This window comes from Azolla caroliniana, unplaced genomic scaffold, assembly GCF_043228905.1.
Source record: "Azolla caroliniana isolate FFs.n. ecotype wild unplaced genomic scaffold, voAzoCaro1.0.p SCAF_15, whole genome shotgun sequence".
NCBI lineage: Eukaryota > Viridiplantae > Streptophyta > Polypodiopsida > Salviniales > Salviniaceae > Azolla > Azolla caroliniana.
The window spans coordinates 1,945,925-1,970,536 of NW_028230450.1; the positions used below are offsets into that span (position 1 = coordinate 1,945,925).

At 40.5% G+C, this 24,612-nt stretch overlaps 1 protein-coding gene and 1 long non-coding RNA gene across 4 annotated transcripts; one reads left to right on the forward strand and one right to left on the reverse strand.

Moving 5' to 3' along the window:
* Positions 1-1,350: 1,350 nt before the first annotated feature.
* Positions 1,351-3,288, reverse strand: LOC147854320 (uncharacterized). 3 transcript variants are annotated; one of them, XR_015531041.1, is made up of 3 exons: positions 3,118-3,288; positions 2,017-2,236; positions 1,351-1,382 (listed from the first exon to the last, which is right to left on the reverse strand). It is a non-coding gene; the product is annotated as an uncharacterized LOC147854320 (long non-coding RNA). The 3 variants fall into 3 exon arrangements; XR_015531040.1 differs by having other exon boundaries at positions 1,379-1,658; XR_015531042.1 differs by having other exon boundaries at positions 1,379-1,658; positions 2,028-2,172; positions 3,118-3,279.
* Positions 3,289-19,840: 16,552 nt separating this feature from the next.
* LOC147854321 (reticulon-like protein B5) lies at positions 19,841-22,388 on the forward strand. The gene is made up of 5 exons (XM_087331687.1): positions 19,841-20,061; positions 21,332-21,512; positions 21,630-21,771; positions 21,871-21,940; positions 22,029-22,388. The coding sequence occupies exons 1-5, from the start codon at positions 19,866-19,868 to the stop codon at positions 22,196-22,198; spliced, it is 759 nt and encodes a 252-aa protein (XP_087187813.1). The 5' UTR covers positions 19,841-19,865; the 3' UTR covers positions 22,199-22,388.
* The last annotated feature ends 2,224 nt before the right edge of the window (positions 22,389-24,612 follow it).

The window sequence follows — 24,612 nt, forward strand, 5'->3', positions numbered from 1 at the left end:
TATTGATTACTTATTGTCTTTGGATCATTGCTTGCACCAAACCCCAATATTGTATAATGGTTGGTAGATTTATTTTTAGTCTCCTCTCGTTAAAGCAAATAACTTCTGTTTGTGTCAAATTTTCCATACATAATTTTCAGAAATTCCTGAGAACAATCCTTTGTATTGCATACTTCACACCTTTTGTGAATATTGGGTCTACTATTGCCCCTAGTACTGTCTCATATGGGAGGGCCTCATCCTTCATCAGTTACTTACCATTATTACACACCCATATGAATGGTCGCTTGTAGAGTGGTTTGAGGTGGTGCCTTCTGGTGGTTAAGATCATTTTTGCATGAAGTTGTCTTTGCCATTGTTGTTCATAGTGATTGAGCATTTGTTTGATGACTAAAACTGCCTTCTCCCAGGATTTATGATTAAAAGGCCGAGCATTAGCTTGATAATTAAAATTTTGACAGTTTACAAAGCATTACTCAACACATTATTTTATTATCGGTTTTATGATTAATTTGTAAGTAAACAGAAACCAGATATTGGTGCTATTGTTTCACGAGCAATTGTTCAGGGGGGGAAGTGACTCCTTGCAAATGCTAGCTGGTTATAGGATTCATGATTAGCTTTTGGCTGGAAAAATATTAATTTGTTGATTTCAAGTATTTACATTGTTTAGTGTATAACTTGTATTTCATTTTTACTATTTCATTTCATTCACAGAACTTCCTGGAAAAAGCAGTAAGTGCCTCTTGTATCCTAGAGCCTACATTACAAGGACAGATGCATCTGTAGACAAGCAATTGTTCAGGGGGGGCAGTGACTCCTTGCAAATGCTAGCTGGTTATAGGATTCATGATTAGCTTTTGGCTGGAAAAATATTAATTTGTTGATTTCAAGTATTTACATTGTTTAGTGTATAACTTGTATTTCATTTTCACTATTTCATTCCATTCACAGAACTTCCTGGAAAAAGCAGTAAGTGCCTCTTGTATCCTAGAGCCTACATTACAAGGACAGATACATCTGTAGACACCCCGATACCTCCACATTTGTTCACTATTGATCTCTCCCATGAAACTTGTATTTCATTTCACTATTTCATTCCATTCACAAAGCTTCCTGGAAAATGCAGTAAGTACCATGAAACTTGTATTTCATTTTCATGATTTCGTTCCAGTTTTTCACGATTAATCTCTCCCATTAAAATTGTATTTCGTTTTCACTATTTCATTCCATTCACAAAAACTTCCTCGAAAATGCAGGAAGTGCCTCTTGTATCCTAAAACCTACATTACAAGGACAGATGCATCTGTAGACACCCCAAGACCTCTACATTTTTTTAAGATAACTCTCTGATGTAATCACCAGCTTGCCATGTTCAAAACCTGAAAAACTAATAACATACTATTAACAATCATACAAGGTTTTATAAACAATGACAATACAAGCCATCGTTCTACCAAGTGATATCATCAACTAAAACAGATTATAGTTGCCACCATCATATGTACAACTGAATATTTACAAAAAAAATCTTCATTCCTCCAAGATCAATTGTAGAGTGTTGTATGCCCAGAATTGTTCCATTGAACCTCCTTTCCTTTCACTTTCTACCTGACTATATCATATTACTCACTGAGACATCGAACACCATACATTATCTGAGAGAGAGAAGAGAAAATAGAGCAAGTTGATGTGTGTAAACTAACAACAAAAGGAAATCAAATAAGAAAACGAAGAATGGCCTTGAGCAAAAATAGATAGCCTAACTCTCTCCTTGATGGATCAATTTCTAGTGCAAACTAACAACAAAAGGCAATCATATAAGAAAAGCAAAAAGGGCCTTAAGCAAAATTAGATAGCCTAACTCTCTCCTTGATGGATCTATTTCTAGTGCGCAAATTAACAACTAAAGGAACTCATATAAGAAAAAACAAGAAGAGCCTTAAGACATGATCACATTACAACACCATTAGCAAGGGAGCACAAAAAGAATGATCCTACTATGTGATTATTGACCTGGATTTAACATTTAATATAGTCCACCATTCCTCCGGGAGCGTGTGTTTCGCCTTGTTCGATGACCACCGCAACATAGGTATGCTAAGCAAATGCACACGGCACTCAGCCAGAACGCGACCCCTCTCATAGTCACACTGTTATTCTACCAGACTTCTGAAAGAAACAACAATAAATCCGTCTCTCACTCACTGTCTCTTCTCTCCCTCCTTACATACACCTGTATGCACACCATAAGCATGAATCCATGTGCTACTTGCAAAATCTTTCTAATGCATGCACAATACATATACACAAGAGGGGATTCCCATGTCCTGATTCATGGAGACTAATCTCTTTCTCTTTCTCTCATACATACATACATACATACATACATACATATACATACATATACATACATATACATACATAAATACACACGTACATTCCCCAAATCCCCAAATCCCCAAATCCCCAATCGCGGAGATTAACCTCTCTCTATTGCACATACATACATTCGTACATACATAAATACAAGCATACATACAGCCTATACCCAAATCCCCAATCGTGGAGATTAATCCCTCTCTTGTACATACATTAGTAAAATACATAAATACAAGCATACATACAGCCTATACCCAAATCCTCAATCGTGGAGATTAATCCCTCTCTTGTACATACATTAGTAAAATACATAAATACAAGCATACATACAGCCTATACCCAAATTCCCAATCGTGGAGATTAATCCCTCTCCTGTACATATATTAGTAAAATACATAAATACAAGCATACAAATACAAGCATACATACAGTCTATACCCAAATCCCCAATCGTGGAGATTAATCTCTCTCTTCTACATACATTCATACATACATACATGCATACATACAGTCTATACCCAAATTTTCAATCGCGGAGATTAATCTCTCTCTCTCGCTCTCATACATACATACATACATACATACATATATAGAAAGTTCAACAGATATATATATATATATATCCATGTCCTGCTTGAAAAAATAGTCAGTTTTTTTATGAGTTTTTTTTCACAGTAATGACTATTGATATAATTCATAGAGATTCATACCTCTCTCAAACACAAACACACACACCTGAATAAACTTTATCTACTGATCCATGTTCATTATTTTCTGACTTCCCTCTCTCTGTCTTCTCTGTTGGAAGATGCAGAAACAGAGAAAGGGAGAGACCAGAAAAAGCATGGAACCCCAAAACTCTCGCGTCAAGCCTTCCTTGTGAATGGGTGGGGTCCATCACCATAATTTTGCCACAAGCACAAAACCAACCCATGGAATAGGAGGGGGCAGGGGCAGGGGAAGGGGAAGGGGAATATTCTCCCCTGTTCCAAGAGTATCATTCCCCATGTCAATACATACAACCTTTTTTTACCATGTTTCCTCTCACATGCCGACCAAATTGACCCTTCTTTTGGAGGAGCCGGTCCGGACGAGGCCATTCCACTCCTTCCTGTGTGTGGAAACGGAAATAATCTCCTCCTGGCAAATGGCCGGGCGGCCATTCCCCAAGTTCTTGCAATCACTCGGATCCCTGGCACCTCCTCCTGCCTCAAGCATCTTTCGAATGCGATTGATCCTGGTTCGGAATTCAAATCTCGGGTAGTATATCCATGATACCTCCTGCCTTTGGCATCTTTCGAATGCAATTGATCTTGGCTTTGAATTCAAATCTCGGGCACTATACGCTCCTTCTTTTATTGGACTAGTTGTATGCTTGTGTTCAATGACAATATATATTACACTTCTACGTCAAGTAGCCTTTCCTTTTCCCTCGGTAAGCATGGACCTTCCTTTGCATTGATTGATGGTTGCTCAAGCGTGACCTCGATCAACTTTTAGACACACGACATTGATACGCAAAAGCATAAGTTTAAAGTTATTGTATTCATTAGATATTATGATTCATTTGTTGACTTTTATCTTATTACGTTAATGGTTATGGTTCCCCAAAACTTTTCGCTTAAAAAATGGTTTTACAAATTACTTTTCTACAACCCAAAGTTTGAAAATGGTACATTTGCCTTTGGTTGCATCCCCAATGTTCAAAAGTACATTCTATATTTTGTGAATCTAATGTGCTTATTGCATTATATTGTGACATCCCAAATGCTCAAAAAGTACATTTTCTATATATTTTGTGAATCTAATGTGGATATTGCACTATATTGTGACATTGTATGTTGATGGCTCTTTGTGAGAGAGACACAACCAACTTGGAAGTTGTAGTCTTAGTTAGCAATGGGCGCGGTTCGGTTTCGGTTCAGTTCGGATTCTTGGCCTTGAAACCAAACCAAACCAAATCATTTATTTATATTAAAAACCAAACCAAACCGTTTATGAACAATTTAGAACCAAACCAAATCGGTTTATCATAAATCAAAACCAAACCAAACCTATAAACCTATAAACCTATAAACCTTTAAACCTTTAAACCTTCAAAACTTCAAAACTTCAAAACTTTTAAACCTTTAAACCAAACCACATAAGCCGAAACCGCTAAACCTTGAAATTCAAAACCAAACCGAACCGAACCTGATAAACCAATAAGCCGCTAAACCGCTAAACCTTGAAATTCAAAACCGAACCGAACCTGATAAACCAATAAACCAATAAGCCGCTAAACCGCTAAACCATGAAATTCAAAACCAAACCTAACCGAAACCAAACCGGATCATAATATTTGAAACCAAACCAAATGGTTTATTTATCTTTGAACCAATAAACCGTTAAGCCATGGCTTAACGGTTAAGTTCGGTTTGAGCCAAAACCGTGCCCATTGCTAGTCTTAGTCATAACATCCCAAACTCTTGCATACATGTTGTAGCAAGGACCTAATGACATTTAACTCATCCATAGACACTACTTTGCTATAGCATGTATTTGCATTTGATTCTCTTACAAATTAATGTGAAAGAGACCTAAGTTATTAGAGTCAAACTCAACATTAAGCTCTACATGTAGTTTCCTAAACCTTGAATCCTTTGAGTATCATGCTCCCATGTTTCAACAAGAAGTGTGATATTCGAGTCATCAGTGAACTCCTCTATACCAAATCCCGCATTCCATGGGTATCCATTGCAATTCCAAAAGCATAGTCGTAAAAGACGTGGGTTAGTCTTATAGGTCACGTGTCCCTATTTGCCTACATTTTCATCCTTAGGCACATCCTTAACCTCATTTTTCAATATTTCTTCATATGCTTTACGACGGGCATTTTGTTGTGAGATAGCACGATCTTCACCCACAAAGCATTGCGTACCTTTGAGGTATACCCAACAATTTTCAAGTAATCTTTAGGCACATACTTAACCTTATTTTTCAATCTTTCTTCATATGCTTTACAATGGGCATTTTGTTGTGAGATAGCACGATCTTCACCCACAAAGCATTGCGTACCTTTGAGGTATACCCAACAATTTTCGAGTAATCTTTAGGCACATCCTTAACCTTATTTTTCAATCTTTCTTCGTATGCTTTACAATGGGCATTTTGTTGTGAGATAGTACAATATTCACTCACAAAGCATTGCGTACCTTTGAGGTATACCCAACAATTTTCGAGTATGATTCTTTGCTTTATGTCATCTGTCATTGTGCATACAATAGGCCTTTCTTCGGAGCAAGAAATATCATGTTTCCCAACTCGGTGAGCTCCATATACATTTACATATGATATACCATGATGCATGCTAAAAAATTCACCAATGGTCTTTCCAAGGGATGCGGGTGTTTCCACACTCTCCTCTTTAATCCCACAAATGACAATGTTTTTTTATCGTCATTCACATTCTTTCAATTCTCGAGCATCTATGCTTTCTATATTCTTCTCTTGATTGATCACATGTATAATAGATAAGTTTGATACCACATCCCCACCACATACATCGGCCCATGACTTCATTGTGCATACATTTTTCATCTCACTTACATCCCGCTGCATCGTATCCATTTCTCCTTCTTTTGGTGCTTCCTTTAACTCAATCATGTTGAGGCACTCACTTCTTCAAGTTTTGCAACCATTTTCTTAAGGCCTTCATTCTCAATGACAACTATTTGGAGCTTAGCGCTCTCTAATCTCTTTACCTTGCTTGTTTATTTATGGTTTCTTGAAGAGAAACCAAGTGACTCATAATCATTTTGTCCATTGTGTCTGAGTTTATTGCATTGGCGTCAGGAATTGTTGGTGATCTTGGCTCATTATCAATCATACTCCCACTTTTTGTGGTCGTCTTACAAGTGTTTGCCATTCTAGGACCAAACCTTGTGAGAAGTATACCTCTGAAACCTGTTAGCTTTAGTTTATTATAGAACTAATCTTCTTAGATCATATCGTAGATCTTGTTGTGAGCTTCGATTGAAGCCATAACTTGTCAAAACTGGACCTCGTATGACAAAGTAATGGTTAAAATAAACTTGAAGAGAGAGAGAGTGAGTGAGAGATTATAAATTATGTCTTCAGAGGTCAAATATGACCTATGAGACCAAAAAAATTACATTTCACGTGATACGTGTGAAACTGAGTAGCGACTCTCAATGTTCAATAACTTTACCAATGAATGTTGCAATTGAGAGTGCACATTGTGGTTGTGAGAGAAGTTCGTGCAAGGATTGGGCTTGATCGAAGATGTGTGGAAAGCATGGTCAAATATGATCAAAGGTAGAGCATTATATCAAAGTATGATACTCAAACTCTCGAATTTGTTTAGGGCAAAGTGTGCATAGTCGACCACTCTCATCACTTGTAACCCAACACCTCGTCTCACATCGCAATGCAAATATTGACCTTGACGGTCAAATATGTCCTATGGGACCAAAGGCACATTGTGATTGTGTGAGGAATGCATGTAGGGAGTAGACCAGATTGATAATATGTGGCAAGTAAACTTGAATGTGGTTAAAGGCATTTTGTTAATGTCTGAAACTATGAGTTCCACAGTTACACAAGGCAAAGATGCATAGTGGATGAGTCTCCTCACTTTCCCCCAACACCCTACCTCACATTGAATAGAATGTGAGCTAAGTCATATTGGAGCAATGGCGTGGATGGTGGATAGGAATGGATTGTATCATGTATCAACTAGTGTGGTTTATCCATTCTAAGAAGAAGATAAATTTGTAGTTTGGTGCAACATATGTAAAATAATGTGTGAAACATGGACCTCCATATGTTTCCCAAGTTGTGATACATTGGCATTGCAAAGAGCATCATTCACTGAGAAATCTGTTGAGACATCATGAAGTAAATGTGAAGCGTCCCCTTTTCCAAACTATTTCATTGTATCTTGCATCCACTTAGAACCCAAATTATTACTTTCATTTGTCCGTTGAATAATTTTACTTGCTTTCCATGCAATCCTAGGAAGTCAACATGACGATTTGTTATAACCTTAAGCATGTTCTCAATCACCATTTCAATTCAAGGAATCATATACTTCAATTCACCATCCCTACCTTAAGCATGTCTTTATAAATTCAAGAAATTGCAATCATATATTCACTTAGTATCTTGATTTATTACATCCATCTCCAAAGATGCTCCATGGAACACCATACTAAAATCTTTCTTGAAATCTACAAAGAAAAACATATTGCTTTACCTTGAAAATGACTTTCTTCCATTTGCACTTGAAGAGTGACAAGGTAATCTATGGTGTCATGGTGTTTTTGAATAGTTTCGTCATGAGAGGGCCAACCATGATTATCTTATAGTTTACTTATTTATGTTTCACCCTTTATATAAAGTTTTGATCAACTTTGTGATCTAATCATAATGCATGTCATACGACAAAGTTCAATTAATCATATTCACTCATCCAAACATGAGATTACTTTCCTGTCCATTTGAGCGTTTCGGTCTTGATATCTTGAAGATCTCCTACATTGCTAGGGCCAATATTGTAAGCCCAATCCATACATCCTCAACACTAAACAAGAAATGCATGTGTGAACATGAACCATAATAGGTCATGTTTCTAGCACTTGATTATGCATATAAGTTCGTACAATGGATATACATATGCATAAGAGCTAAGTTACTATAATTCTCAACATGTTTTCCATTGAGATTTATCCAAAATTTTCCACATGCATTTACATTCTCTTGGGTGGAGAGAAATTGCAATTTAACTTCCCATATTCTTTTCTTTCTTTGAATATTTTCTATCCATGTAGATATTTTTATGGTTTTTTTAATCTTTGACTACATCTAAAGACATAAACTACTTTTGAGTGTCATGGCATTCCTTACCAAACATTTTTTTCCTTGAGCTACGTTTATTGGTACCATTGTAAGGTATCTGTTTTGCATAGTGGAGAATGAGACCTAACCAAATCTAAGATGCCATAGAAAAGAGTGTTGGATCTTCACTAAAGACGCAATAAAGGTAATAGTTGCAAGTCCCGAAAACTTTGACAACTCTTTTGGTCGCACATGAAAGTGGTTTAGATAATAAATATGAGATCCATCATCTCCCCTTAAACAAGCACTAAAATGTTCCCTTTGGTGGTAAACTCAACACAAGTATTGTTAATAATTAGGTAATTAACTAAGGGTTAATTAGTATCTAATTATGGGAGTAGTTAATCATGTATGTGATTGAGCAACGGAAGACTATATGATGTGTGTGTGTGAGAGAGAGGAAGTTGAGTGAGAGATAGATAGCTTGTCAAATGGCTGGTCGTTCCGGCTCAACTACTCATTTGCCCCGCTTAGCCAAAATGAGATCAGACTCTCTTCCAAAGTGCCAATTTCTTCCTCATACATTGGGTCGGCCTCACTGGCCTCATCTCTAGAATTCAACAGGGAGTTCACGGGGGTCAGATTCGTCGGAGGTTGGTACCAGGAAGCCGATTTATCGAACACAACATCACGGTTTACTCGAACTTGTTTGATCTGAGGGTTATATCACTTATAACCCTTTTGCTCGTCCAAATAACCGACCAAGATACATTTCTCGGCTTTGGCATCAAGCTTCCTCCGCTTCTCCTTTGCCACTGGCAAATATGCTATGTTGTTGAAAACCCTCAAGTGTGCCAAGTTTGGCTTCTTCTCGAAGTACAACTCATGTGGCAACACTTTGCCTCCAACTACAGATGTCCAATTCTGAAGGTTCATGGCCATCCTGACTGCTTCGGCCCAATAGAACTTGGGCATGCTCTTCTCTTCTAGCATCACCTTGGCTGCTTCTTCAATGGTCCAGTTCTTCCTTTCGGCCATGTCGTTCTACTCTGACGTGTATCTGTAGGAGAATTAGCGCTGATTTCCCTCCTATAGATAACTAGAAAATTGGTTAGAAAAGTACTCTCTCCCGCCATCAAATCTGAGACAGTTGATTTTTCAACCTGTCTCCCGTTCGGCAAGGCTTTTCACCTTCAAGAAGTAGGAGAAGACTTTGCTCTTCTTCTTGATGAGATATGCCCAGGTATGCCGAGTGAAGTCATCGATGAAGGTGACGAAATATAGACTTCCTCTGATGCTTGCATTCTATGTCGGTCCCCAAACATCCGTATGGATTAAATCAGTTTGTTTCGACTCCGATTATGCTCATTGGGGAAAGGAAGTCGATGTTGCTTCCCAAGTTGACATCCTTCGCAAACTTGGCCCTTTTGGCCACTAAATTTCAGCAAGCTGAAAATAATGTTCTTTCTCTACATCTCTTGAAGCCACAAGGATGTTGACGCGACCAATCCACTTGTGCCACAAGTCAATGTCCGACTCGACCTTTTGTCCTTTCGCAAACATCGTGGTGTCAACATTGTTTGTTTTGAGGATGAACATCCTCCCTTTTCTGCACCCTTGCGCTATAATTCGGCCTTCCTCCTCGATGAAGCACCTAAGATGAGTGAACCTAACATGTGCTGCTTGATTGACGATTTGGTTGACCGACACCAGGTTCTTGGTGATCATCGAGACGTGTAGGATGTTCCTCATTATTCCTCTTTGGCCGACGTGACTCAAAGGGACGTCTCCGATGTTCTTGATGGGGTGAGAGGTGTTGTCGCTAGTTTCGACAACCCCCGGCTCTTCCGACTTCTCCAATGTCAAAAAACATTCCTTATTGTTCGTTGTGTGGTTCAATGCACCGGAATCCATATACCACACCTCCTTCGGTTTCAAGGTGCCCGCCGCCATCGAATTGGCCTTGTGCTTTATCACAAATGCAGGGTCCATTCCGGCTCGCCTTGTGCCTTCAATGTAGTGTGATTGTTGCCGCCTTTCTGCATCAGCTCTGCTTGATTCGCCTTTGTCCAAACCAACACGCTTCTTCCAACACTCGCTTTCTTTGTGAACTTTCCGGCCACAATACCAACAATCTGTGGTTTTTCCTTGATGGCTGCAGACACCACCCTGACCCCCCCTGCTCATGGAGGGTTCATTGTTGACTATATTTCTATTTTGCCTCTAGTTCTGCTCCTATCGGTTGCGTCCATTGTGTCGATCCGCCTCGTCCACCACGACCACGGGGCCTATCTGCCTCCATGTACAACATCTTGTTGTCGGCATGCATGCTCATTGATGCACCCATGTGCTTCTCCTCTAGAAGGAGCATCGATTGCAAGTCGAAAAATAACGAAGGCTTCTCCCTCATGTAGATAGCCGTCTGAATCAGCCCGTACTTCTAAGCTAACCCACCAAGGCAGATCGACACCATCTCGTCTTCATCCATAGTCACGTTGATGGACCTGACTGCATCACAAATCTCCTTGATCCTTGTGGTGTAGTCAATAACCGACATACCTCCCTGTCGGATGTTGTTGAGATCTTGTCTGAGCTACAACTTCCGGGTTGTGGTGTTGGCGGCAAAGACCCTCTTCAGGTTTCCCCAAGCAACCTTCGTCGACTTTTCATCCCTGATGTAGTTGAGCATCTGATCACTCACATAGGACGCGAAGGAATACAAGACTTGGCTTGTTGCTTGCTCCCAAGCTTGAAAGTCTCTGTGTGATAGCTCTAGTGATGCATCATTCGCTCCTTCCACATAACTTCAGTACTCGTGTTCGAGCAAGTACTAGTGCATCTTATATGCCCAATATGCATAGTTGCTATTGTCGATCTTTTCTGTTGGATGGGAGCTACCCATTCCTCTGTCCATGTTCTTGTTTGTTCTTGTCCCAAAGGACGAAGGCTTGTCTCGGTGTTGGCTCATTTTGTCGGTTGTAGAGGATCTTTAACCCTCGCACTCTGATACCATGTAAAGAATTAGATGCAGAAACTCTTGAACAACAAACACAGTCGGCTCAACCGGACACCATTAGGAATACTATGTTTGGCCCTAAATCCTAACGTCCTTCTTGGCTTGGTGGCTTTCTCTCGGTCGATCTAGCTGTCGACTTCTTCAGCCAACCGACCTACCGGCCTTTAACTGTTCGGCTCATGTTGAGCTTGTCTCTCAACATATATATTTCTTATGAGGAGAATGTTGGAGACAATGTCGTCTGTGCGGAAGATCAAGTAGCATTCGTTTGCTGTCCAGAATACCTGCGTATGACTGTTTGTATGTCGTTGCACAGAGAGAGAGAGAGAGAGAGAGACAAAGAGGCACAAAAGAACTTCTTATTTCATAAAGCAATAATACAACAACCAACCTTACAAAAAGGTTACAAGGTCACTATATATAGTGACCGACTTAGGGCAACTACCCTTTATGCTAATTACATAAATGGCCAAAACGGGATAGTGTGAATACGTCCATTATACACATGTATTCGACACTCCCCCGTAATGGGCGTATACATGGGTTATCTAAGATTACAGGTATAGACTTAGGTTCTCGGACATATCAGCTTTGTTCGAGTCGGCAGGGTCCGAAGGCAGAAGACCGAACTGGTCAGGTCGGAACAGTTGAAGCCGATCATTAAGGAACTGATGTCGGTTGTCGGGAACCATCCTGCTCTGTGTCCGGCTCTAACCGGACTGGTTTGTCATTACGCCCATCTGATGCCGAAGAGACCGAAAACGGTCTGCCGAAAGACATTTGGTCATTCCATCTGCGACATTGTCGGTTGTGGATATTTTCTCTAGACCGATTTTCCCTGAAATGACGCAGTCCCGAACGAAGTGATATCGAACGTCGATATGTTTGGAGGCGTTGTGGTGAACCGGATTTTTCGACAAGGCAACAGCACCTTGACTGTCGCTGTAGACAACTGGAGCCGAGTCATGGTCGACTTGTCGAAACGTGTGCGCCAGCCGACCGAGCCATAAAGTTTCTTTTGCTGCGTCGGACGCAGCTACATATTCTGCTTCGGTCGTTGAGGTCGCTGTGCACTCCTGAAGTTTCGACTTCCACGAGATTGCTCCATTGCCGAATTTGAAGCAGTATCCGGTTGTAGATTTCCGACTGTCTATACAGCCGGCGAAGTCCGAGTCGGTGTAACCGACTACGCCTGAGGTTCGGTTCGGACCGAAAAGAATGCCATGGTCTTTTGTGCCAGCCAGATATCTGAACACATGCTTGACTGCGTTCCAATGCGATCGGCCAGGATTGTGCATGAATCTGCTAACGACTCCTACGGCGTGAGAAATATCAGGCCGTGTCGCGACCATCAGGTACATAAGGGAGCCGACTGCCGGTGCATACGGTACCGACTTCATATCTTCCCCCTCCGGACCGGATGTCGGGCAGTCTCGCTGAGAGAGCCGAAGATTCATGGGGAGCGGGGTTGAAGCAGATTTGGCTGATTGCATGTTGAAGCGTTCTAAGACACGTCGGGTATAGTCGGTCTGAGACAAAAAAAGATGTCGTTTATCGCGATGCCGACTAATCTTCATGCCAAGGATGTGTCGTGCCGGACCGAGGTCCTTCATGGCAAACTTCAACCGCAGTTGCCGAATGAGATCGGCAAGTTCGCCCGCGTGGCGTCCAGAAATTAGCATGTCGTCCACGTAAATGATGAGGAAGATGGGTGATCCATCTTGAGCTGTGTTGGTGAAGAGACAATGGTCCTCATCGCTTTTTGAGAAGCCGATCGATTGGATGAAGTCGTCGAACTTCTTGTACCATTGTCGCGGTGCCTGTTTGAGGCCGTATAGACTCTTCCTGAGTCGGCAGACTAGATGTTCTTGGCCGGTTGCCACGAAGCCTTTTGGCTGCTCCATATAAATTTCCTCCTCGAGATCACCATGGAGGAAGGCTGTTTTGACATCTAGCTGAATCAGCTCCAAGTTGTCGGCTGCCACTACGCCGAGTAGGAAACGAAGGGTTGTCATTTTCACCACTGGTGAAAAAATCTCGTCGAAGTCGACGCCATATTCTTGTCGGAAGCCCTTCGCAACTAATCTGGCCTTGTACTTTGGGGTGGTCGAATCAGACGTCTCTTTTAGTCGATAAACCCACTTGCAAGGGAGAGCACGTCGGTTCCTAGGTAATTCGACCAGATCCCAAGTCTTGTTTGCCCGAATGGAGTGCATTTCCGACTCCATCGCCAGATGTCAGGTGGCGGAATCGACAGATGTCGATGCTTCTTCGTAAGACGTCGGTTCGCCGGCGTCGGTGAAGAAAATTCCAGGAGAATACCTCTCCGGAGGTTGCGACAGTCTCTCGGATCGTCGAGGCATGATTGGACTGGTCGCATCGGGTATCGTGGTCGGATGGTCCGAAAGCGAATCATTCGGCTGTGCCGAGTCGGAGTTGTCCGAGTCGGTAGTGTAAGGTTCAGCTACCCGTGAAGCTGACCGTGTGTTGAGAGCGGGGCCTTCTTGAAGGGTCGGCACATCGGAAAATGTTACCCTTCGGACTTCGATCGGTTTTTCGACTGATGGATTCATAGCCGACTCGTTGAACACAACGTCCGAACTTCGAACGATTTGTCTGCGTTCGGGGTCCCAGAGTCGGTATCCCATTTCGCCGTCGGATCCATATCCAAGGAAAATGCATTTCCTGGACCGAGGTGCAAGTTTTCGGCGATCATCTTTCGGAATAAGGGCGTACGCCTCGCATCCGAAGATCCTCAGCTTGTCGTAATTCGGCTTACTGCCGATCCATAGTTCCTGAGGAATTTGAAGTCCTAGAGGTCTACTTGGCGACATATTGATTATGTGTACTGCCGTGAGTAGAGCCTCTGCCCAGAAGCCATCCGATAGTCCGGAGTGTTGGAGCATGGAAACTATCCGTTCTTGGATTGTCCGATTCATGCGTTCGGCAATCCCGTTTTGCTCCGGACTGTGTGGTGCCGTAAATTCACGTCGGATGCCGCGTTGTCGGCAGAATTTGACGAATTCTTCGGATTTAAACTCTCCCCCATTGTCTGTCCGAAAGCATTTCAGCTTTCGGTCGGTTTGATTTTCTACCATAGCGAGCCAATCGGTGAAGATCGAGAAGACACGATCTTTAGTGCGAATTGGATAAGCCCACACCTTTCGAGTCGAATCGTCAATAAAAGTGACGAAGTAAGAGGCACCGCCTAGAGACTGATGCGGCATTGGGCCACAGACGTCCGAATGGACTAAATCGAGAGGTCTCGTTTCTCTTGGTGCTGATGTCGGGTGTGATGCGGCTGCTTGTTTGCCATACTGGCAATGCTCGCAGAATTGATGGTCCAAGAAGGAGAGTTTGGGGATGTATCCGGCTCTAGATAGGTGCGTGATGCCAGCCTTGCTGAGGTGTCCTAATCTTCTGTGCCATAGTGATGACACAGGAATATCCACCAAAAACAGGTTACCCTCTCTGAGCGTAACATGTAACGGATACAGTGAGTGTATCTTGGGTCCTCTAGCAAGCAGGAGGTTCCCCCTGTGGAGTGTCCACCCTCCCGAAGAAAAACCGGCACGAATGCCGTCTTCATCTAGTTGTCCGACTGAGATCAATGGCCTTGAGAGCTCGGGTACATGTCGGACATTGTGGAGTACAAGTGTAGAGCCACCTGCAAGGTTGAGCTCTACTGTGCCGATTCCGATGATGTCACAGTGTTGTGAGTTGCCGACCCGAACTGAGTCGGAGTGACGGATCGTATATTGCCGAAATTGGGATCGATGAGGAGTCACGTGAAATGACGCACCCGAATCTAAGAGCCATGTGCTCGATTCTTCAGTCGTGAGTAGAACTTCTGATCCGACTGGATTTTCGATTGATAGTATATTCGGGTCGTCTGGTAGCACATCAGCTGAGAAGCTGACGTAATTGATCTCCTCATGCCGGCCACTCTTCTTGTTGTTCTTGTTCTTGAGTGCGCGGCAGTCGGCTTTGATATGTCCGGGTTTCTTGCAATAGTTGCAGATTCGGTTATCCCGTGACTGGCTCCGTCTTCGCTGATTGTTCGGCGGCCGTGAGGAATCTCTTCCTCGTATGTTCGATCGTTCTGTCGAACCTTGTACTACGTAAGCGTCGTCTGTTGAGTCTTTGGCGAAAGACTTTCTCCGAGCTGCTTCGGTCAGGATTGCACTCGTGACTTCGGAGTATTTAACAGCCGTGGTTGACGCGTTGCACACGGTTGTGACGAAAGTTTCCCATGATGAGGGAAGGCTGCTCATGAGTATCATTGCTCTGAGTTCATCCTCGATTGCCGTCCCCTGTGACGAGATTTGGGAGCTTATGCTTTCGTACTCATTGAGGTGTGCTTGAACCGAATCGGATTCTTTCATCCGCAAGTTGTAGAGGCGCCGGATCAGAAACATCTTCGTTGCGGCGACCTTCTTTTCGTAAGTGTCCGACAGTGTTTTCCACAGTTCGAATGCTGTCGTACACGATTGCACCGTAAAGTATACCGATTCCGATAGGTGCATCCGAATCGTGGCGCGGACGATTCTGTCCAGCTTCTGCCACTCAATTGGTTTGTATCCTTCTGGAGGTTCTTCATTTTCGATGGGATCGATTTGCCCCTTGACTATGAGATAGTCCTGCATTTGTTCCTTCAAGAAGTTGAAGTTCGATCCATCGAACTTTCGTAGACTCATTTCTGACGAGCCGGATGTTGATGCCATCAAGTTCGGTTTTGGTTGACGAAGCTCGGTTCGGAGTTGACTACGAACCTTGTTGGAGTGCAGCCGGTTGGCTCACCCGATATCGTTCTAGTCGGATTTGAACCCGAGTCGGTTCGGCTTCGGAACTTGCTCGAATTGACTCCGGTAGCTTGAGGGACAGAACCGACTGGTCTTCCCGAGTGTTGCCGAGTCGGAGTGAGCCCGGTTCGCTTCGGATATATATGCCGAATACCGATTATTGAAACCGATTATTTGGACCGATTCTGCTTCGGTTGACTGCAGCGACGAGAGAGATGGATCCAACTGATCCTCTCGAATGTCGATCAGCCGGATGAAGCACGAATTGGGGTTGTTGTCTTGAGACCGATCTGCACCGAGTGGTTACAACGAGCGGCGTTTGATTACCTCTTCGGATGCCGTTTAACCGAATGGAGCACGATCGTGTCAAAGTTGCACAAGGGGATTTCACCTCGAGCGGTTACGATCACAAGGAACGGAGTACAACCTGCTGGCTTACTCCAAGCAAAGATGATCTAACGCGATGAGATGCAAACCTGGTTTTTTTTTTCTTCTTCTTCTTCTCTCTTCTTCGAATGACGCAGGAAACCGAATGCTGAGACGACGGCCGACAGCGGATTGAAGGACCGACTACTGTGCAGGCTCTGATACCAGATGTTGGAGACAATGTCGTCTGTGCGGAAGATCAAGTAGCATTCGTTTGCTGTCCAGAATACCTGCGTATGACTGTTTGTATGTCGTTGCACAGAGAGAGAGAGAGAGAGAGACAAAGAGGCACAAAAGAACTTCTTATTTCATAAAGCAATAATACAACAACCAACCTTACAAAAAGGTTACAAGGTCACTATATATAGTGACCGACTTAGGGCAACTACCCTTTATGCTAATTACATAAATGGCCAAAACGGGATAGTGTGAATACGTCCATTATACACATGTATTCGACAGAGAATATTCCCCTCGCACATTCTACGATACCACTTGCATTTAACACCTTTAGTAACAATTTGTTCTTTATGAGCAAGTGTATGCATAAATGTACTGATTGCTTGTTCAAGAACTGCATAACGATTTCCATGTACTACATTCGCTCGACCAATCATAGAATTTTGTTGTCTAGCTCCACAAGTACAAAGCTTTGTCTAACCCTTCCTGAAGAATTGAATTGTAACGGGTTAGAGAATCTCTAATTTCACACTCGTTTCTGCTAAGGATTTTTCCTAAGGCCCTCATTCATTCTCCAATTAACTTTCGGTAATGCCTTGCCATTAGCACTTTTTGTGTCCCTTTGCATAGCAATACCCTTCCCTTTTATCTTGTACTTCACTTTATGCACTCTTGATCTTCAATGTCTGGTTCTACACTAGTACATAGTACATACTCTATAATCCCACAATTATCCTCCCAACACCTTCAACATGATCATGAACTTTAGAATCTCAGTCTAACCCATGAGTTGTTTCGTCATCTATGACCATATCAACTATTGATATGACAATATTCTTCTTAACATCTTCTTTATTTTTTTCTCCAACATAATATATTGTGAATGGTTCATCATCATATTGGCATTCAACCATAAAAATGCCCCAATGGTCCGCATTTAAAACAATGTCCTACAAAAGTCTACCAGTGAAGCTTAAAACAAAATCAACCAAATCGAGATGTAGCTTTACTCAACCATCTTCGAAGTTTACAACTTGTATCCCATAACATGCAAAATCTACATTTTTTTCAAGGAATTAGCACGAGGAGCAACCATAACTTTACCAATTTGAGACACCAATTCTAGTAGCGATTCCCAAAAGAATGAGTCGCTACAATATACAATCATCCAATTTGGTAATTTTTGTTTCAATAATTCTTTATAATCAACCACAAGTACTCATAGCATGCACTAATCTTCTGTAAAAAAAGATTGATACTGTGAAAGTGTTTTTAGAATTCAAGCCATTGAACGTTATAAGAATTTAAGGTATGGAGCATCACATTTGGAGGCAAAGAACACGAACCAATATCTTAAGAAGAAGTCAAAAGTAAAAGTAAGATACATAGAGAAAAGTAAAAAGAGAAAAAATGGGCCATAAAAAATAGTAAAAAAGGAATGGTCATAACTCTTTTGTTTGAAACCCAAATATCATGTTTAACTATGGGTTAGAAAACTTGTAAAGAGAGATATCCCTAGCTTTTTAAATCTCTAAATTTGGAGCTCGGATGAGGGAGATATGAGGATTAGAAGGTCGATGGGTCTTAGCTAAAAATAGAAGATAAAAAGCTTCTAAAAATAGCGTGAACGAGGAAGAAGAAGAAAATTATAAAAGAGGAAGTGATAGTCTTAGAAGGGGGTCCTAATAGAGGAGGAGGAGGCTTGGGAAGAGGTGTCTTAGTGGAAGAGGAAGGGTCTTAGTAGTGGGTTTGAGTGATTGGAAGTAAGAAGGTCTTTGGTTTTTTAGTTCAATGTGGAGTTTATCTCCTTTGTATGGTCTTGATAATTGAATATTATAACATTCTTACCCCTTTCTCATCTTCTCTATCTTTTGTGTTAATTTCTTGAGCCTCCCTCTCTAATTCGTAGTTACCTTGGTCGTTATAATCTATTTTAATTCACAACTCTCTCTAATTTGCTTGGTCGAGCCCTCATTTTGTGTACGACAATCCTTTGTCTTATACACCCTATCAGATACCTTTGCCATCAAAGCAATATGGTGTTATGACGATTGAAAAACCACACCATAGAAACCTCTTGGACCTGCATACACATCCTCAACACAATTAGGCATTATGAATGAATTCAACCACTACTTAATCCATGACATGAAACAAAGTTTATCAGTGAAATACAAAATAACACCGTGACCATAAAATCAATCAAAAGTACCACCTCCACAACATCCTCTTCTACACAATCCTTAACATCTTTCTCAATTTTTTTCATAAAATCAGAAAGCAAAGCATTAACAAAATCACAACGATTGCCAACATTATAATCATCCCCAATTACATATTTCTCACTGATAATTGCAACATATGATGTTTTCTCATAATTTGCAGAATCGAACACATCCATCGACAAACATCAGCTTGCATTAACAAAATCACAACAATTGTCAACATTATAATCATCCCCAATTATATCTTTCTCACCAATAATTGCAACATATGATGTTTTCTCATAATTTGCAGAATCGAACACATCCATCGGCAAACATCAACTCGCTTCCTGTTGTCGTGTCAGACATGCATAATAAAATATTGAGAGAACAAACATGTTCAAAACGATGACAATTTTCCCTGTAACTTCTTGTAATGAACACGAAACTTCAAGTGTAAATAGTCATCGGAAAGCTCTCGGAACGAGCTTCGTAAGGAGCGGAAAAAACCACAAGAAAGAAACTCAATAAATCACAGAGAAACACAAAAGATTGAGAGAACAAACGTGAAACGATGACAATTTTCCATGTAACTTCTTGTAACGAACACGAAACTTCAAATGCAAATAGTCATCGGAAAGCTCTTGGAACGAGCTTCGCAAGGAGCGGAAAAATCACAAGAAAGAAACTCAATAAATCACAGAGAAACACAAAAGATTGAGAGAACAAATGTGAAACGATGACAATTTTCCCTGTAACTTCATGTAACGAACATGAAACTTCAAGTGCAAATAGTCATCGGAAAGCTCTCGAAACGAGCTTCGCAAGGAGCGGAAAAATTCACAAGAAAGAAAGTCAATAAATCACAGAGAAACGGATTTCTCAGTGCAAAGTTACATTAGAAATATCATTTTGACACTTCTATTGGAACGCCATAGCTCTCTTTTTTTCTTCCTCTCTCTCTCTCTCTCTCTCTCTCTCTCTCTCTCATTGAAGGACGCCATTTTGGTTCCGTCAATGGCTTCTTCCGATGATTCGACTGCTGCTCTCCCAGACGCCATCGCCACTACTGCAGAGAAGCTCCCCGATCTTCCTCTTCTTCCTCCTCCTCCTCCCGCTTCATCAAACTCTGTTTCTGAAGCAAGTCTTCGTCGTCGATCTCGCCTGTTCAACAGAGAGAGAACCGTTCATCAGCTCCTCGGCGGTGGGAAAAGTAAGCTTCTATCCTTCTCATTTCGACGGTTTCCTTTGCTTCTGCTGCAACATCGCATTGCAATGTCATCTTCCCTGTGCGTTTTTGCACTCTTTCTGAACAGATTTGGTGAAAAACGAGGATATTTTGTATCAAATGATGCTTTCGGACGAAAGCAACATTTTTTTTTGTCGTTTGTTTATCATCGTGCTCATGGTATCCATTGCTTCTTCTAACACTTGATTGCTATGCAGTGTGCATTTTGCTCTTCGTTTGATCAGATTTGCTGAAATTGATCGTATTTTGCATTAAACGATATGTTTCTCCTTCCATTTTGCCGTTAGATTCGATATTTCAGGCTGTAAGTTCCCATCCTGTTCATTTCATACTCTCCATGTATTCACGTTCTCATCTAAATGCTATACAGCGTGCATTTGCACTTCTTTCTATGAGATTCATTAGACATTGATGATGTATTTTTTCGTCAAAGCATATTCATCCTTCCATTTTTCTCTGCTGTTATGGAGAGCGTAACATTTTATTGCTTTTTTGTGCATCTCCCGCTTTTCATGGCTTCTTCTAACATCTTGTTGCTACACGTTGTGACTTTTCCCTTCTTTTTATCAGACTAATGAAAAACGATGGTGTTTGGCAGCGACACAGCGCATATATTTATCCTTCCTTCCGCAGCTTTGTTTTGATATTGTGAAGAAAAACATTTCTTTACTGTATATGTATTGTTATATTAAGGTTTATTTTCTCACAACTTACTTTTGTCATTTCTTTCTGTCAAATTATTGGAAACTTGATGGATTTTTTGACTTGATTGATGCGAAATTTGTGTTGAATATAACATTTATTCACTGTATATTACCATACTTCCCACGTGATTGCTAAAAAGTGTGCATAAGGTAGTCTTCCTAAACTTGATAGCATTTTGTATGTTGATGCATCAAAGCATGTTTCAGCTGTTGATATGATGTTGTGAAGAAAACCATTTCCTTACTGTATATATTCTCATCCTTCATTGCAACAAGAACTTGATTCTCAGCTCCATCAGAACTTGGTATTTTGCATCTTGATGCATCAAATCATATCTTTCTCATCCTCTCTCCTTCCTTTTTGAAGATGCTGCTATGTTATTATGGAGAGGAAAACATTTATTACTGCATATATTCTCATCTTTTCTAGTGTGATTGTGCCTTTGCACCAAATTTTTCGTACTTATCAAAACATATGCTATTTAATACTTTTATGCATATCTTTCTCATCCCCTCCTTCCTTTTCACAGCTGCCAATGTGATATTATGGAGAGAGAAGTATATTTCTGCTGGAATACTTATTAGCTCCACCTTGGCCTGGATTCTTCTGGAACATTCTGGATACACTCTGCTTTCCATTATTTCAAATGTACTCTTATTACTGATTCTTACATTCTTTGTATGGGCCAATGCAGCGAATTTAATTCACAAGTAAGCTTCTATTCGTAAAAAATTAATGGTTCTGATTTTTATTTTCATGTTTTCATGTTTATCTTGTGTGGTAGGTCATTGTTCCTTTTATTGAGGCTTCCAGTTTTGCATTTCCAGGTCGCCTCCTCGTATCCCAGAGTTACATCTATCAGAAGACATGGTGGTCAATTTTGCGTCATCTTTGAGACTGGAGATCAACAAAGCTTTGGCTGTAGCACATGACATAGCTTTAGGAAAGGATCTTAAGGTGTTCTTAAAGGTAAAAATGTCTGTTCCTCAATCTTTATTGGAATTCATCAGTTTCTCAACCTTTATTTGAAGGGATGGAAGTGATTTGTGAATTGTGTTTTGATTTTAGGTAGTTGCTGTTTTATGGGGACTCTCTACTGTTGGTGGATGGTTCCACATCTTAACACTGATCTACATCTGTAAGTACATCTCATTTATCTGGTTATAGTTTATTATCTGTTGCACTTTCTGAACTGGGGTTTTGAATATATGTGAAATACAATGCAGGCATAGTGCTTTCTCATACCATCCCAGTTATCTATGAAAGATATGAAGAGCAAATTGATACACATGCCAAAGTAGCCGTGGATGAGGCTCTAAAGCATTATCAAACTGTGAGTGATATAGTGGCAAAGAAAATCTCAAAAACAGGCTTCAAAGAGATAAAAACTCAGTAGAATATGATTGTTTAAAGACAAGTAGGCATCTATTGGCTTCAGAGCATGTATATGTATAGTTTATTCAGCAGCAACATTCACATTGTGTACACTGCTTATGTTATATTATTTGAAGCCTTACAGTTCTGATACATGCATATATTTAAGAGGTGCCTACATACATGCTTCTAATGATTTTATTTGACTCAAAGTGTACACTGCTTATGTTATATTATTTGAAGCCTTACAGTTCTGATACATGCATATATTTAAGAGATGCCTACATACATGCTTCTAATGATTTTATTTTACTGGAATCTTTGGCCATATGATGCAAGTGATAAAAGATCAGAAGTCTATAATTGGAAAAGTGATAAGTTCTAATCAGCCTAATTCTAGTTTTAGGTGTTAAGCTGTAGCTCAACTAACTGGTAGTCTCACCGCACTCACCTCACCTCTCAATGAATTTATTTGCATCATAGGACAGTGCGAGATGGCTCTTCACAAAAGTATAGAGTGGTCTGTAATGCAAGACCTGGTTTCTATCATCACATGATGGTAACAATCGCCGTATCTAATCATGTTGAGGGAATTGCTCAGATTGGACACCATTGACTAGCATAAAAATCAAAGGTCATACCACTTGCTATATTATCTTATGCCTGATGTGACATAAATTACTGTTGCTTTAATAAATTTCATTAAGCTATCAGTTCTCAATTATCGTTTTCAAGATCTGTGGTATGATGCCCACAAAGCTATAACTAATTCATGTAGGTTATGGTACTACAATATATTGCTATTCCATGAATGTGTCTATAGCCATAGCCTATGAGACTTATTTCATAAGAAAATGTATGAACTGTTCATGCATGATACATTGCTTTATTTCAAAGTTTCTCATCATGCGCAATCTCTCCTTCCAATAACGGACTACAGATGAGCAGTACGTTTCATACAGCATACCCAATTGTTTTGTATGTGATAATCAACTGTCTCTGTGCCAAGCTATCTCCGTTTGAACCACTCCTGTTGAATTATAGTAGCTAGCTTATGTTGTATGTTGGCTTATCCATAATATCCTTTCATTTCTAGGAAACCGCATGTAATCTTTTTGCATGTGTAGGGACAGGAGTATTCATTGAAATCATGTTTGTTCTGAATCTTACCGTTTGTATGTGTAATACTCTGCAAGATCATTACTTGTCTTGTATGTGTGAGGTCATTAGATGTGGATCTGGCATTTGCATGCATAGACATGACACTGATTCCATGCCACAAACTCCCCCAGAAAATCTTGTGATTAGTGTTTGATTGCATGTCACATCCCATCTCCGTATCTTCTTGTCAATCAAGGTACTGATGGCATTGCATTTACATTATCACTTTATGATTGGCAGTGCAGGATAAGTAGATAAAAGAGGGTTCAGGGTTTAAATATAGCTAGACAGTTTGATGTACAATTGATAAATGGTTCCAGGATACCAATCTAAGCATCCTATGGATCATGCTTAAAAAAGTTTAAAGGCAAACATGTGTAGTTGAAACAAAGGAGATTGTTTCAACAAATTTGTCAAATTGAATTTATGACTGGTATTAATAAAGCATTCGTTCATATGACATTTCTTTTTCTTTTGTATGAGCCTCAATTTCATCAATGAGGAGAGGCAACCTTTTCCCATTGTATTTTTAGTTCCCACAACTCAATCAAAGTTCATCTATCATTGCAAAGTGATCAACCTTCTTTGTGACGTGAGGTTCTTTCTTTGTTGGGAGATGTTTTGGTATTGAATTTCACCTCATAATTTTACCACGTACTCTACATGAGTAAACATTCAAGATTCTTTGTCATACATCCTTGTAATAGTTTAGGGATTGTAGATCAATCAGTGATCATTTCAACAAGAATATGATTGCAATACCAGCCCTAAATTGCTAAATCGAAAGGATTTTATTGCTGTAAAGATTTCACAAATCCTAGTCTTTCATATGATAAGAGTAAGTTTTAGGGTTTGCTATCTATAATATGTTTTGCAACAATATCAGATCAAATTCACAGCATTTGGCTAACATAACTAGGTTTTCTTTCTTTGACTTAGAAATGCATTTGGACTAAAAAGGTATGGTGCTGGGGTACAGAAACATTCACCTGAAAGTACTTTAAAAAAATATTTGCAGTGAACATTTGAAGAAAAAGCCATCGTCTTCGTTAAGTCACATCATGGACATCAAGCATGAAGCAGTTCATGTATACAACAATCGTAAGGACCAATTATCGAGGCTAACAAAGTAGTGGAACAGCATAGTTACAAGGTAAGAAACAAATATGAGATGTAAGCAAACCTTATAGTATTACTATCTTATTAAGTAGCTGAAGTGTAAATATAGTTTATTGTATCTACTCACTTATACTAATGAGTGGTTAAATCCATGTA

Bases quoted from the DNA above. Each gene is read 5' to 3' on its own strand.
- LOC147854321 (XM_087331687.1), top strand. From the start codon at position 19,866: ATGGCTTCTTCCGATGATTCGACTGCTGCTCTCCCAGACGCCATCGCC. The intron at 21,772-21,870 runs GTAAAAATGTCT...TTTTGATTTTAG, and splicing joins ATCTTAAGGTGTTCTTAAAG to GTAGTTGCTGTTTTATGGGG. The intron at 21,941-22,028 runs GTAAGTACATCT...AATACAATGCAG, and splicing joins CTTAACACTGATCTACATCT to GCATAGTGCTTTCTCATACC.